The 17,610-nt window shown below is 38.0% G+C and overlaps 1 protein-coding gene across 1 annotated transcript; it reads right to left on the bottom strand.

The window, feature by feature from the left end:
• Positions 1 to 310: 310 nt before the first annotated feature.
• Positions 311 to 16,597, bottom strand: ubtd1b (ubiquitin domain containing 1b). The gene is made up of 3 exons (XM_048170353.1): positions 16,037 to 16,597; positions 3,655 to 3,882; positions 311 to 1,463 (listed from the first exon to the last, which is right to left on the bottom strand). Exons 1-3 carry the CDS (start codon positions 16,107 to 16,109, stop codon positions 1,081 to 1,083), a joined length of 684 nt encoding a protein of 227 aa, XP_048026310.1. The 5' UTR covers positions 16,110 to 16,597; the 3' UTR covers positions 311 to 1,080.
• Between the last annotated feature and the right edge of the window lie 1,013 nt (positions 16,598 to 17,610).

Raw genomic sequence — 17,610 nt, 5'->3', positions numbered from 1 at the left:
AATCAGATTCAAGCATTCAACAGCCCTGTAGTATAATATACAATACAGATGAATTAGAAAAGCTTGTAGTTAACCTGGAATATTCCTCCAATTGGCGCAATTTGGAGCAGGAAAGAAACTTGCAATGATAAATGAATGTGATTTAACTCGTCCATGAAGGCTAATCTACACCAATGTGCAGGAGGGAAAAAGCGTGAGAGAAGAAAGACGAACAACGAACACGCCAGTGCTCTGGAGACTAATGAGGAACAGTCGCCATTGAGGTAATGAGCCGTTTCTAACCGGTGCGCAGAGTCACATGGTGATATTGTTGTTACGGATGCCGACGCTTGTTGTAATGCCACTGATAAAGGGTTAAGAATCATTAAAAAGTCTTACTCTAAACAGTTTAAAAAAGCAGAAATAGTACAGAATATAATCTCTCAAAATATCAGCAATATTCTCTGATCACAGCCTGAGCGCTTACAGCATAACAGCACTATAAAAGAGGAACAGAGGAAGTCAGACAGCCATTAAAGTGATAGTGTGTCCAGTCTTCCTTTTAGAGGCAGCGATACGGTTTCATCTACAAGATGATGGGCACAGAGAGCGGGCAGTGCCAGGAGATGAAGATGCATCACTGCGAGTTTAATGTGTCTTTGTGCACTCGATTTACCTTTTAAGCATCACTGGCCTCTGAAACGTGGATTAGCTACATTGAATAATGATATGCCTAAGATTGCATAGAAAGTTCAGGGTTGTGCTCAGAGACGTCACGAAGCATGTGGCCGCACTGAGAGTGAACGAACATGCCTCGTAAGCAAAATAACTCTTCTTTTCAAGGCACAGCTATTCTAAGATACTCAAGTGTGCAAAATGAAGCTCAAGTTCGATTATCTTACAAAGGGAGATCACCACGCAGGTACTTTACAGGATATGCATAGTCAGTGTGTGCTTCGCTATCAAATTCACGTCGGCACTTCTGCTCAATCCGTTTATTTGTTTCTCAATCTAAATCTCCGGCAGGATCAAGTTGCTCGATTCATTTTTTTTTGTTGTTGTTGTTGTGCAAAATGTTTTAATCTTTTAGCTGCTGCGGTTCTAGTGGTTTGGTGTCGGTTGGTTCACGATGACCTGGATCACAAAGTCCTTCTGGATCTTGGTGTCCTGCAGGCGGGTCTTGTCCGTGAGGAGCTTTCCAGAGAAGAACCAGCGCTGGTGGGCCAGGTCAATGTCCTCCTGAGCTTGAAGCTGTTTTTTCAGCAGGCCGATGGTGTCGGTCATGCTGGCGTTCAGGCGCAGGTCTTTGCCGGTGGAGAGCCGTACCTTCAGCTGGAACTCTTTCTTCTGGGCCGTCTGGGGCTCAGGGTTGTCCGACAGGTCTTCCTCGCTTCTTTCTGTGATCAGGTTGACAGGCGGGGCCAGGCAATACACCGGTAGCTGGTAACGGTTTCCAAGCTCATCATAACACTCAGTTAGGGAGCCTAAAAAGCATAAACAACCATCAGTGTGTTATCATTTGCACTTCGTACTTCTTCATTATGGTGAAACCTTCCCCTCTGGGCCAGTAAAGAAAATAAGGGTCAGGTTGTGAGGACAATAAGGTATTTATATATATATATATAGTTATTTGATAGAATTAATCAAATTATTTATAAAAAAGTATTTTAAAAATAAAATATACAGTGCCAGTTTGCAAATATTACAATTTTTAATGTTTTTGACTATTATGAGACTATTATGCTCATCAAGGCTGCATTTATTTGATTAAAAATACAGAAAAAAAATGTAAAATTGTGAAATATTATTACACTAATGGTTAAATAATGGTCAAAATAATGGTTTTCTATTTTAATATACTTTTAAAAAAAATAAAAAAATATATATATATATATATATATATATATATATATATATAGGGTTCTAAATTTACTTTTTTGATCACCAGCCACTGTGGCTGGTAACTTTCTAAAGTTACCAGCCAATCAGAATTTCCACTAGCCAAATTTTTTTTTTTTCCCATTGAAAATAAGAGAAATAATGACACTGAATGCATTTGATCATTTTATCAACATTGTTGACATGAAAAACACATATAAACACATATATCTATCTATCATTTGAATCACATCATGGTCCTTTACTGCCTCAACTTTAAAATTATTAGTTCCCACCACGAAATTGCTCGTTTTGTTTCTTCTTTCGCGTACATGCTAAGGTGACCAGATTTCTGAAATGGACATTTCCTATTTGAGTGGTCAAAATATCACAGAAATCTCATTTGTTATTAACTATTAATAAAAAACGAGGACAATACATTTTTGAATGTTTTTGTTTTTTAATTGTTCACTGTAAACCCTAATAAGTTGAGACTACTTTAATTTTATTATTAGGACTTTTGGTCTGGTTTTAATACAATTCACCAAAAAACTATAACACTGTTAACCAAGCCTAACTAAAAAAGTATTACACTATTTTGAAAAATCACATTACAACATTAAAACAACATAAATATAAGATAAATAAAATGGCATTTAACAAATATTTATATAATATTAAATATATTTAACATTTATTATTGAATTTAATATTTTCATTTTCATGAGCTGTTTATAGGCTACTGTACAGAAATGACAAACTCATTTTAAGCACTAAGTAAGTTGCAAGTGTATTATTATTTTATTATAATTGTTTTATTTATTCATATCTGAGTGTACCTTCACCTCGTGATACAGTTAAGACGTGTGTGGAAATTGCTGCTTTGTGACTGAGGACGTTTAAATAGTCAAAACAATCCCGCACCTTGTTTAAGCCCTGTTATAAAACACATAACCGTATTACTTTAATTTAACATGAATAGTTAGTATGTTACTACCTTAAAAGTTGAAACCAATAGCGATGTTTCTTTTGATAACTGATGATAATGGCACTCTGCTCTGGTCCAGGTTACGTTCTTCATGAAGTAGCGGCGCACGCGCGACCAAGTGTAGCAGTGTCAGTGTAGCTGCACAGCCCCCTCTGTTGGTGAATATAATCACTACACGATTGCTCCGATATAACCAACAGGCTGCTGTATGTTGGTCGGGGTTTTTTTGCAATGTATTTGCGGGTTATTTTGAACGAGCTATAAAACGGGGGCATCACCGGCCAAACTGGCTAGTAAGTTTTTATAAACACCCGCCAAAATGAATTTTAACCCGCATTTGGCGGGTATATATATCTATCACATTTACCACACAAGTAATTAATTTCCACTTTAAATTTCTAAATAGATATTTATAATGAATGCAACTAATTTTTTTTTAAATAATTACATTTTCATTCTTGTTCTATATACACCTTTAAGTCTGAAGGACTTTTTGTGGTGTGAGGGGAACTAAAATACATGATTTGTAAACATTTGGGGGGTTTTTCACCAGTATTTTTTCATTATTTCTGAATAATAATAATAATAATAAAATTTTGATCTGGTGTAACTTATTTTCAGGTGCTACGTCTTTGGTAACTTAAATTTTGTACTACATTTATGATGCTTTCTTTGTACTTCAAGCTTGGCATCACCACATCGCTGCTTTTTTGATTCATGGAAAAGAGCAGCATGAACATTCTTCCAAATTTCTCCTATTTCTGTTCTAAAGACGTCAGCTGGTTTCATCACAGCCAATCGACTCTCACCGTGTGGCAACGTGATGTTGGCTCCGTCCACTATAGCTTGAGCCAGCTCATGATCGTTACACTCCAGAGCCACAGCGGCGGCTTTCAGGGCGTCCCAGATCTCCTTGCGGCCCTCAAATGCTGGAGCCGTGTCCCAGAACTCATCCCTCTTACTGCGGAGCTGCCCCTCCGTCATTGGGTAATCGCTCTTCCACTTCAGCTTGTCTTTCTTCAGTGGCTCGTTACGACCTGCAGACACAGATGATGTGTGAATTACCACTATAGGCTATACAGCATTTCCTGGAATAATGGGTTAGCAGAAAGTTGCTGAGCATCTTTGATGATCAAAGAGAAGACCACATTATTTTTTGAACATCAGGCCAGAATTTTACTATTCCAGTAAATTATGGTGAGGTTAGTTTCATGTATGACATCACCTATGAAGGCCCACAAAGACTTTCCATTTGTATTTTCCATCAGTACTTTAACTGGGCAACAAACAGAACTGAGTGGAATGTAAAAGTAATAGTGTAATAAACAAGAATTGACATTTAGTGCATTCGAATAATTATAGTGTAATGGAAAATTTTACACAACACAAAATCAAGAACGACTTCATTAATCAAAGCAGATATTTCATCAGCTATGACTACAAAAAATTTAATAAATAAAAAATAAATCAACCGCTAATATAACACGATTATGTTACACATGACTTCAGTCTCAAATAAAAGCAGAAGTGAACTATATACACATGACTGAGCAAAGGTTGTGTATTTATGATTGTTTGTGTGCAAATACTCCCTTCCACAATGACCGATCACTTCATGCAAAAACGAACAGCCTTCATCTATGCAGTTCACATCTCACAACAACCCTGAGGGCAACAGCCAAACGCTAAACACCCCCTCCATGACCCTGAAGTTATCTTGTCAAATAGAGCTCTTGTTTTGAATCAACAATGATATGTTGAGCCCAACACACTGATATTGATATTACTGGATAAGGCCTGATGATTCTGTTCGCATTAGGGCGGAAACAAATAGGCTAGTCCACATTATCAACATTGTCTAGAGATATTATTAGTAATTTGATCTCAGGGGATGTAACAGGAGATTATTTTTAATGCAAACCTGGAGCATTTTAACCAGAGGAGCATCCTGAAAAGGAAGATGGTGCGTCACGCAGTCCAGTCCAGTCACACGCTAAAAAGACAAAAATGAAGAGGATGGCAGCGCAACGACAAATTTAGCTTTACTTTCAATATTTTATGGGATGGGAATTAATGAGTAGCGTTCTGAAAAACAATAATACACTACAACAACAACAAATATTAAACAACGATATTAAACAATTATTAGCAGATACTGATATTAACAAACAATTATTTGCTGATACAGATTTTAACAAACATTTATTGGGTGATACCGATACTGATATTAACAAACTATTATTGGCCGATACCGATTTTAACAAACATTTATTGGCCGATACCGATATTAACAAACTATTATTGGCCGATACCGATTTTAACAAACAATTATTGGCCGATACCGATATTAACAAACTATTATTGGCCGATACCGATTTTAACAAACAATTATTGGCTGAAACCGATACTGATATTCACAAACAATTATTGGCCGATAACGATTTTAACAAAATTATTGGCTGATACTGATATTAACAAACATTTATTGGCCGATACCGATATTTACAAACTATTATTGGCCGATACCGATTTTAACAAACAATTATTGGCCGATACCCGATATTAACAAACTATTATTGGCCGATACCGATATTAACAAACTATTATTGGCCAATACCGATTTTAACAAACAATTATTGGCCGATACCGATTTTAACAAACATTTATTGGCTGAAACCGATACCGATATTAACAAACTATTATTGTCCGATACCGATTTTAACAAAATTATTGGCTGATACTGATATTAACAAACATTTATTGGCCGATACCGATATTTACAAACTATTATTGGCCGATACCGATATTAACAAACAATTATTGGCCGATACCGATTTTAACAAACAATTATTGGCTGAAACCGATACCGATATTAACAAACTATTATTGTACGATACCGATTTTAACAAAATTATTGGCTGATACCGATATTAACAAACATTTATTGGCCGATACCGATATTTACAAACTATTATTGGCCAATACCGATTTTAACAAACAATTATTGGCTGATACAGATTTTAACAAACAATTATTGGCTGAAACCGATACTGATATTCACAAACAATTATTGGCTGAAACCGATACCAATATTAACAAACTATTATTGGCCGATACCGATTTTAACAAACAATTATTGGCCGATATGGATATTAACGAACAATTATTGGCCGATACCAATATTAAAGGGTTAGTTCACCCAAAAATGAAAATTCTGTCATTTATTACTCACCCTCATGCCGTTTCACACCCGTAAGACCTTCGTTAATCTTTGGAACACAAATTAAGATATTTTTGATGAAATCCGATGGCTCAGTGAGGCCTGCATAGCCAGCAATGACATTTCCTCTCTCAAGATCCATTAATGTACTAAAAACATATTTAAATCAGTTCATGTGAGTACAGTGGTTCAATATTAATATTATGAAGCCACAAGAATATTTTTGTTTGCCAAAAAAAAATAAAAATAAATAACGACTTATATAGTGATGGCCGATTTCAAAACACTGCTTCAAGAAGCTTCGGAGCGTTATGAATCAGTGCGTTGAATCAGCTGTTCGGAGCGCCAAAGTCACATGATTTCAGCAGTTTGGGGGTTTGACATGCATCCGAATCATGATTCGACACGCTGATTCATTATGCTCCGAAGCTTCCTGAAGCAGCGTTATGAAATCGGCCATCACTATATAAGTCGTTATTTTGGTTTTTTAGCGCACCAAAAATATTCTCGTCGCTTTATAATATTAATATTGAACCACTGTACTGTACATGAACTGATTTAAATATGTTTTTGTACATTAATGGATCTTGAGAGAGGAAATGTCATTGCTGGCTATGCAGGCCTCACTGAGCCATCGGATTTCAACTAAAATATCTTAATTTGTGTTCCGAAGATTAACGAAGGTTTTATGGGTGTGAGGGTGAGTAATAAATGACAGAATTTTCATTTTAGGGTGAACTAAGCTTTTAAACATTTATTGGCTGATACCAATACTGATATTAAACAATTATTGGCCGATATCGATTTTCACTATTATTGATTGATACAGATATACCGATACTGATTTTTACAAAAAATTATTGGCTAATTCAAATACAGATATTTGTCACTTGCTCTCTTCATTTGATGCTGTCATTAAAATAAATAGTTTTGATCACTATTTAAATAAGCAAACTTCAAAAACACATGCATTAAGTTATTCTAGCTAGTTTATTACTGCATAAATAATTTCTAACGAACATGAACTGAATCCATTTAACATTCAGCAGGCCAACATAAATACATAAATAACAGAACAAAGATACATATAAATAAACAGTGCTTTTTTGTGCTTTAATATTTAAATTCGCAAGGCTTAAAACCACATGCAAAGGATAAACTTTTGTGAAGAAGCAGCACTGGCTCGATCAGGACAGTGGCAGAGTTGCACAGTTCAATTGTCCCAAACGTTATTCACGCTGACCCGGGTGCACCTTATTGACGAGCACTGCTGTATTTTGTACAGATTTCATTTTGTTTTGGTAACTTATATTATTTTACCCAAAGAAAAACAGACATTATACAGCTCAGTGCCTTCACGCAGTTAATTAATAAACCATCGGTTTGTTATATCAGCCTTTCTCCTGCTATAGCCAATATGCTGATAAATATCGGCGACTGATACATTGGTGCATCTCTACTTATTTATACACAAGGTCTCCAGAAAACATCCAGGAAAACTATATTTGTAAAGCTACAGACGCCATTAAAATGATAATGCAAAGTCAAATAAGTAATGTTTAGAAGATTTAGCAGCAATTTGGCAGAAGGAACAGGCAGCCGTACTGCTCTTTTACAGGAAATCACTTTACAGTTTGGAGAATCTTCCTGTTACTCCATACGATTAAACAATCTCGCAACCCCAAGTTTAAGCAATAGCGATGCTTGCCTTTGCAAACACATCTAGTAATAAACCTGCTATAGAAATAGGGAAGTTCAGGCTGATGGTGAGATAGTAGGTGGGTGGACCATGTGCGATTCAGCGTTTTCCCATCCTGTAGATGCTGCTCACCGGGGCCAAGTATCCAAAGGACACCTTTCACCCAAACACATTATTTATAGCATGGCCAGCTTGGGTGTAATTAGAAATAATCAGGACACATTGTGCGATTTACAGCATTGTTCCACCCAGAATGCTTCACTCCACCTGATGGTACAATGGTAGAGGGAGTAGACGTATTACAACACGTATATTCTGATTCACAAACAAACGACTCTTATGAACTGATTCATTTGAGTCATTCTTTATTAATGTTTTGATCATGTTGATCATTTAAAGACCTTACAAATTAATCCATCAAATATGATACAGCTGGCTTTACAGGGTTAAACCAGGAAAGGCCTTTCAAAGTGACAGACAGAGACAAATGGCTGTTTACAACCCAATGTTTGGTCAAATAAAAGCAACCACAGACAATGTGAAGAACTCCACAAGGGACTCTAAATGTTCCCAGAAGCCAAGCGCACACTACTAGACTGAGGATTAGTCTCAATTTCATTGGCTGTTGGACAGTGCGCACACTTGAAGATCAGTGTGCAACTTCATTATAATTTGTCCTATATGTGCGATTAGACCGAAGGAGCTCGTCTCATAGGTTCACACACACTTGTGATCTAGTCAACGACTCGAACATCAAAGCTGATGAGGTTGAGGGTCATGAATCACACGAGAAACACAGTCAGCAGGGCGCTGTTTATAAAGAGCTCATTCCACTTTATGATTATGACCTATGCCACAACAACAGGAGACAATGTGACTGTCAAAGTTCAGCACCTAATATAAACTAGTCAAATGAGATGTAAATGCTCTCAAGTCTTGAGGCCACGAGCTCTGAGGAGCTGCATAAAGTTGCATTCTTCTCCTGTAATTCTCTCGTTACATCCAAACACCCGACGCAAGCAGCAACAGATTCTCTTCCCTTTCCGCCGTCACAGCAGGAACACGAGATGTTCCCTTTTCCTCTCGGTTGCATTATAAAATTATGTGGCTCTTCCTCAGAACTGATTGCATTGTTGTGTAAGAGCCGTAAAAACGATTTTTATGATGTTTGGTTCTGTAACTGTAGTCTGCACTGAGTGTGATAAGATAGAAACACTGAATGTCACATAATACAAGACAGACAATAAAACACACATCAAAACAATGCATCTTTGTTATTGCTGTGGAACACAACAACAGCACAACCCGTATACTCTGATTCATAAACAAATGACTCTTATGAACTGATTCTTTTGAGTCAGAAACACTCACAAACACTTAAATGCGCATTGCAAATATTTTATATTTGTACTTTGAGAAGTACAAATCCGTCAACTCCGTCAGGATTTTATTATAATTCTGAATAAATCAGGCGGTGTCATGGTCATCTTAAACTCTGAGGAACACTTACTATTTCCTGCTCATTGTGGATCTCACAGTAGGACACATAGTCCTGGAAGTTTTATATTTTTTTTATATTTTATACAAACAATGTTGAAGACTCTGCAGTCACAGCTTTAACATATCAACTCCGTCATCCCAGTGTAATCATTTCTGTAAATAGTTATGAAAAATGCCAGAATTCATCTCACATGTTTATTAAGGCAGCTACAACTGAGAAAGAAAACAAAATTGCTCCACTGTACAACATGTGGTTAAGGTGGAAAAATATTCAATTTTGTCAACGTCAGACGTCAACACCATCAGGTTTTATGTCTGATGGTTGACAAGTGCTCTCAAAAAGTCTATATAATGTGATTTAATGTTTTGGGGAATTCTTCTAATGTTGTTTCATGATTCTATTTACATAAACTGTGTATTCGACCCCAGCTGGACTTTTGTCAACTCCGTCAGTATGTATTTGTCAACACCGTCAGTATGTATGTCCACTCCGTCAGTATGTTTGTCCACTCCGTCAGTATGTCCTCTCCGTCAGTATGTATGTCAACTCCGTCAGTATGTTTGTCCACTCCGTCAGTATGTATGTCCACTCCGTCATTATTTGTCAACACCGTCAGTATGTATGTCAACTCCGTCAGTATGTATGTCCACTCCGTCAGTATGTATGTCCACTCCGTCAGTATGTATGTCAACTCCGTCAGTATGTATGTCCACTCCGTCAGTATGTATGTCAACTCCGTCAGTATGTTTGTCCACTCCGTCAGTATGTATGTCCACTCCGTCAGTATGTATGTCAACTCCGTCAGTATGTTTGTCCACTCCGTCAGTATGTATGTCCACTCCGTCATTATTTGTCAACACCGTCAGTATGTATGTCCACTCCGTCAGTATGTTTGTCCACTCCGTCAGTATGTTTGTCCACTCCGTCAGTATGTATGTTCACTCCGTCATTATTTGTCAACACCGTCAGTATGTATGTCAACTCCGTCAGTATGTATGTCCACTCCGTCAGTATGTATGTCAACTCCGTCAGTATGTATGTCAACTCCGTCAGTATGTATGTCCACTCCGTCAGTATGTATGTCAACACCGTCAGTATGTATGTCCACTCCGTCAGTATGTATGTCAACACCGTCAGTATGTATGTCCACTCCGTCAGTATGTATGTCAACTCCGTCAGTATGTATGTCCACTCCGTCAGTATGTATGTCCACTCCGTCAGTATGTATGTCCACTCCGTCATTATTTGTCAACACCGTCAGTATGTATGTCCACTCCGTCAGTATGTATGTCAACTCCGTCAGTATGTATGTCCACTCCGTCAGTATGTATGTCAACTCCGTCAGTATGTTTGTCCACTCCGTCAGTATGTATGTCCACTCCGTCAGTATGTATGTCAACTCCGTCAGTATGTTTGTCCACTCCGTCAGTATGTATGTCCACTCCGTCATTATTTGTCAACACCGTCAGTATGTATGTCCACTCCGTCAGTATGTATGTCAACTCCGTCAGTATGTATGTCCACTCCGTCAGTATGTATGTCCACTCCGTCAGTATGTATGTCCACTCCGTCAGTATGTATGTCCACTCCGTCAGTATGTATGTCAACTCCGTCAGTATGTATGTCCACTCCGTCAGTATGTATGTCAACTCCGTCAGTATGTATGTCCACTCCGTCATTATTTGTCAACACCGTCAGTATGTATGTCCACTCCGTCAGTATGTATGTCAACTCCGTCAGTATGTATGTCCACTCCGTCAGTATGTATGTCCACTCCGTCAGTATGTCCACTCCGTCAGTATGTATGTCCACTCCGTCAGTATGTTTGTCCACTCCGTCAGTATGTATGTCCACTCCGTCATTATTTGTCAACACCGTCAGTATGTATGTCCACTCCGTCAGTATGTATGTCAACTCCGTCAGTATGTATGTCCACTCCGTCAGTATGTATGTCCACTCCGTCATTATTTGTCAACACCGCCAGTATGTATGTCAACTCCGTCAGTATGTATGTCAACTCCGTCAGTATGTATGTCAACTCCGTCAGTATGTATGTCAACTCCGTCAGTATGTATGTCCACTCCGTCATTATTTGTCAACACCGCCAGTATGTATGTCAACTCCGTCAGTATGTATGTCAACTCCGTCAGTATGTATGTCCACTCCGTCAGTATGTATGTCCACTCCGTCAGTATGCATGTCCACTCCGTCATTATTTGTCAACACCGCCAGTATGTATGTCAACTCCGTCAGTATGTATGTCAACTCCGTCAGTATGTATGTCAACTCCGTCAGTATTTGTCAACTCCGTCAGTATTTGTCAACTCCGTCAGTATGTATGTCAACTCCGTCAGTATGTATGTCAACTCCGTCAGTATGTATGTCAACTCCGTCAGTATGTATGTCAACTCCGTCAGTATGTATGTCCACTCCGTCAGTATGTTTGTCCACTCCGTCAGTATGTTTGTCCACTCCGTCAGTATGTATGTCCACTCCGTCAGTATGTATGTCCACTCCGTCAGTATGTATGTCCACTCCGTCAGTATGTATGTCAACTCCGTCAGTATGTATGTCCACTCCGTCAGTATGTATGTCAACTCCGTCAGTATGTATGTCCACTCCGTCATTATTTGTCAACACCGTCAGTATGTATGTCCACTCCGTCAGTATGTATGTCAACTCCGTCAGTATGTATGTCCACTCCGTCAGTATGTATGTCCACTCCGTCAGTATGTCCACTCCGTCAGTATGTCCACTCCGTCAGTATGTATGTCCACTCCGTCAGTATGTTTGTCCACTCCGTCAGTATGTATGTCCACTCCGTCATTATTTGTCAACACCGTCAGTATGTATGTCCACTCCGTCAGTATGTATGTCAACTCCGTCAGTATGTATGTCCACTCCGTCAGTATGTATGTCCACTCCGTCATTATTTGTCAACACCGCCAGTATGTATGTCAACTCCGTCAGTATGTATGTCAACTCCGTCAGTATGTATGTCAACTCCGTCAGTATGTATGTCCACTCCGTCATTATTTGTCAACACCGCCAGTATGTATGTCAACTCCGTCAGTATGTATGTCAACTCCGTCAGTATGTATGTCCACTCCGTCAGTATGTATGTCCACTCCGTCAGTATGTATGTCCACTCCGTCATTATTTGTCAACACCGCCAGTATGTATGTCAACTCCGTCAGTATGTATGTCAACTCCGTCAGTATGTATGTCAACTCCGTCAGTATGTATGTCAACTCCGTCAGTATTTGTCAACTCCGTCAGTATTTGTCAACTTCGTCAGTATGTATGTCAACTCCGTCAGTATGTATGTCAACTCCGTCAGTATGTATGTCAACTCCGTCAGTATGTATGTCAACTCCGTCAGTATGTATGTCCACTCCGTCAGTATGTTTGTCCACTCCGTCAGTATGTATGTCCACTCCGTCAGTATGTATGTCAACTCCGTCAGTATTCAGAACGCGATTTTGCGTGGCTTGTCCGTGAACTATGGCTCTGTCTATTAAAAGGCGCTCCATTTGAAAGCAGGTGATGGCGATTTAGCGGTAATCAGGGAACCGGCTTTACTGACGAAATGCGCGTGAGAATCGCATGCGATATATCGCCCAGCCCTAGTATGTATGTCAACTTCGTCAGTATTTGTCAACTCCGTCAGTATTTGTCAACTCCGCCAGTATGTATGTCCGCAGTGTGTATGTCAGTAGTGTGTATGTCAACTCCGTCAGTGTGTATGTCAACTCCGTCAGTTTTTACATTGTCAGGTGAAAGTTTTAGTTAATTTTGAAAGATATATCTTATTCTTTTTTCCAATTTATTGTGTTAAAATATTAAAACATCAACTAAACTACATGACATCATGTCTGATTTACCTAAGAACATTGGTTATATATGTTTAATATTAAAAAGGAGGTTAGAGAATTAAGGAATTTAGGAACTGGATTGTTCATAACCCCAACCCAAGAAAAAAAAAAGAGAATCAATTTTTTTCCACTTAGCTCCTTTACTATACACCATTATTAGATCATTAAAAACTTTACACAGTTTTTGGATGAATCAAATTAAAATATCATGCTTTGTCTACAAATATATCAGTTTAAAAAAGAAAAAAAAAGTATTAAATCTCTTGTCTCAAGAATCAGTGTAATAATAATTACTTTCAAAAGTTTTGAACTACCCAAACTTTGCTCTGTTAATAACAACAACAACAACAATAGTTGCGTAGTCAGATTCACAGATAACTCTTATGAACTGATTCTGTTAATATTGATGTTTTAGTTATTTAGTGTGCTAAAATAAAAGTGTAATTTTCCCCCTAAATAAAAAAGTGCTATTTATTCTTTCTTGTAGTCATGCAGGTAAAAAGGGCTGATGTCTAATTGTTGAGTGACACATATTATGATTGAGAATGAATTGCTGATTTAATAAACTTCCCAAACTTTACTCTGGTGCAAAGACGTTCTCCGAACTGACGTTCTTCCTTTTTCGGCAGGCGATGGTCACGTAGCCTAATATAATATAAAATTTTATCTCCTGTTTAAAGCAAGATACAGTACAGATAACCCTACAACAATACACTGATACTGCAAGACTTTCACTGATAGAAGTCAAACACATGTCACGGTCACTGATGTCATCACTGGACCACATACATGACGTAAAGGTTTCCTGCAACGGAAAGAAAATCTTTCTATCCCAATTACATTTCACTGCAGCTTACGGCAAGCGCAAAACAACAGACCCGATCAGGTGGAGCAAACATGCAGGGACATGCCCTGAGACGAGAACGACTGCCGGCTCCAACACGCATACAGGTGGAAAAAAGATACATAACATAGGAGACAGATAATGATCAGAACTCTGAATGTTTCCAAGGGCCCACATGGTCATATAATTCCATAAAAAGGAGTTTCAGAATCAGCACAAATCATACTGTGACATGAAGTAAAGCAGTAGTGCTAGTAAACACCAGTCATCTGCTGGATCTAATTTAGTTCACCCAAAAATTTAAAAAAAATATTAGCCAATAATTTATTCACCCTCAAGCAATCTTAGGTGTATATGACTTTTTTCTTTTAGTCAAACACAATCGGAGTTATATTAAAAAATATCCTGGCTCTTCCAAGCTTTTAATGGTTGTGAATGGGGGGTGAGATTTTTGAAGCCCAAAAAAGTGCATCCATCAATCATAAAAGTAATCCATACAACTACAGGGGGTTAATAAAGCCTTCTGAAGCGAAGCAATGCATTTTTGTAAGATTTAAACCAATTAAAATGATTGTTGGAGACCAATGAATGTAATGCGGAGACGTGTAACTTCAACAACAAAGAAAATCAACATGTTGCTCTCAAATAAGATTAAGCGATACATTGAAATTTGCACATTTTAAGAAAAGAAATAAACACTTCTTACAAAATAATACATTGGAAAACGGCAATATGTGACTTTGATTAATATGGTAAGCATTTACGTTTTGCGTCAAGATATTATCAACAAACACAGCAATACCATAGGGTCATGTGATAAATCATGGTAACACCATAGTACTTTTTGCAGTTGGCCTCGTCTGTTGCTCTAAAATTAGTAAATCCCACCAAAATGTGAGAATTTTTTGAGTATGCAATTGTATTATAAAAAACATTGTGTAATATGTGCTTATCATATTCATATAACATGGTATTTACATGGTAATCAATTAGGGATGCACAGATTTTGGTTGATTCTTTATATTTGAAAGCCGATAACCGATATATCGGCTGATAAATCATAGAGGAGAGCGAGTTTGGCCGATAATGTATGTAATTTTGGCTGATACGATAATTCTTTATATTTGAAAGCCGATAACTGATATATCTGCCGATAAATCTAAAAATTTTGTCTGATACCAATAATGATAATTCTTTATATTTGAAAGCCGATAACCGATATATCGGCCGATAAATCATAGAGGAGAGCAAGTTTGGGTGATAATGCATGTAATTTTGGCTGATACGATAATTCTTTATATTTGAAAGTCAATAACCGATATATATCGGCTGATAAATCTAAAAATTTTGTCCGATACCGATAACCGATCATTCTTTATATCTGAAAGCCGATAACCAATATATTGGCCGATAAAGCTAAATCCAAATTTGTATATAATTTTTAAGAGCCTGATTACAAAAACAAACCATCTCACCATTAAAAGCCATGTCCCAAACACACAATTATAATGTTCTCATTACAATTTAATGTAGTCTATATGACAGATTTGCGCTGAACATGTCAAACCTAACTGTATTTTCCTTTTTGAAGTGATTTCAGTCATATTTCAAGCAATTCAAAAACATCATAGCGATCAATGCGCATCTAAAGTGTTTCAGCTTAAGTAAATAATTGATTATTTATCGGCTCTAAAATATCGGCAAAATTTTCTTATCGGGCCAAACATTAAAAATTAACATATATCGGCTGGTATCTTGCATCCCTACAATCAATACAAACATCATGCATGTGCAATACCATTACATTTTTGTTGCTGGTGGATTGTGTTAACATATGCATATATTTAACAATTACGATGGCAAGCCGATACTAGTTTGATACATGCTTACCATTTATAGTTCACATGTGTGGCATTTATTTACATAATAACAAGGTACTTTTTGCACACGAGTTTAAATCAATACACCAGATATTTGCATGTTTTTAAGAATGCCACACACGGAAACAAACATGCAAATCAGCATCACAGAGGTCTAAATCAACAGTCTCACCTCCACGTTTCCTCTGCGTCCTCGAGCCGTGTCCGCGTGACTCCGCGCGCTCTCTCCCCACGCATCCTCCCATGATTGTCAAACAAACGCAGGCCACATCTCAAGACAGCAGATATATACACTCCTGCTTTATCATCACCAAAACGTAAACTCAAACTACAGTACTATGGGTGATGCGTCAACAGTAAGAGCTTTAAAGGGAAGTCTCCACTGAAAAGCGAGTCCAAACTCAACAAACTCCAGACTGAGGGTCCCGCGGAGAGCTCGCGATGATCTATCGGTTATCTGGCACGAGACTTGCGTTTAGTTATTTCTGGCTTGATCCCACGAGCTAACTTACAGCAGCTAGCAAGAGCTTTTGCCTGAACTCATAAATGCAGTCTAAAACACCATCCGCGAGACTAGTATTTGAGCTTTAATGAATGTTCCGTGCTCGCGTTATGATATCAAAACATTTATGCGTCGCAAACCTGCCTCAGAGTGCTTTATCTGTCGCTAGTCTCGCACCTTTCCCCCACTGATGTTTCCTACTAGTTCACATTACTAGCGCGCAAGCGCTCTGACCATGTGACTCCGCCAGAGCTCCTCCTCTAGATGGAGCCTCCAAACTCCACTCAAGCGTTTAAAGTGACAGTTCACCAAAAATGAAACTTTTGTCATTTACTCACTCTCATGTTGTTACAAACCCGTAACACCGTGTCCTAACCAGACGCGATGTGATAAGATTCCAGCGCACTAGACGCGACAAGAAAATGAGAGGCGATAAAATCAATCAAAAACCACAGCCAATCAGAAGAGAGTGTGGGCGGGCTCTCTCGCCAAGAGCACAGCAGACACAATGAAATTCGTAAAATTCATAAATATCACACAATTTAAACATTATTTAAAGTACATACGGAGTGACTGAATCAATCTTTGTCATAGAATACACTTGTTTGCTCACATTGAGTCGACAGTATGAATGTTCTTGTGCGCATTTATTTATTTTCAAGATCTGAGGTGAATTAGCCAGTGTTGTTTTCATAACGCAGAATGATATTCAAACTCAGGTTAGACGCTTTTAACATTAAAGGGTTAGTTCACCTAAAAATGAAAATAATGTCATTAATTACTCTCCCTCATGTTGTTCCAATCCACACCCGTAAGACCTTCATTCATCTTCAGAACACAAATTAAGATATTTTTGATGAAATCAGATGGCTCAGTGAGGCCTGCATAGCCAGCAATGACATTTCCTCTCTCAAGATCCATTAATGTACTAAAAACATATTTAAATCAGTTCATGTGAGTACAATATTAATTCAATTAGGTTCAATATTAATATTATAAAGCGACGAGAATATTTTTGGTGCACCAAAAAAAACAAAATAATGACTTATTTAGTGATGGCCGATTTCAAAACACTGCTTCAGGAAGCTTCGTAGCGTTATGAATCAGCGTGTCACGTGTTTTCAGCAGTTTGGCACTTTGACACACGATCCGAATCACGATTCGACACGCTGATTCATAACGCTCTGAAGCTTCCTGAAGCAGTGTTTTGAAATCGGCCATCACTATATAAGTCGTTATTTTGT

The sequence above is a fragment of the Megalobrama amblycephala genome, linkage group LG20 (genome assembly GCF_018812025.1).
Source record: "Megalobrama amblycephala isolate DHTTF-2021 linkage group LG20, ASM1881202v1, whole genome shotgun sequence".
NCBI lineage: Eukaryota > Metazoa > Chordata > Actinopteri > Cypriniformes > Xenocyprididae > Megalobrama > Megalobrama amblycephala.
The sequence above is the reverse complement of the archived record's forward strand: the minus strand, read 5'-3'. Positions and strand labels throughout refer to the sequence as shown.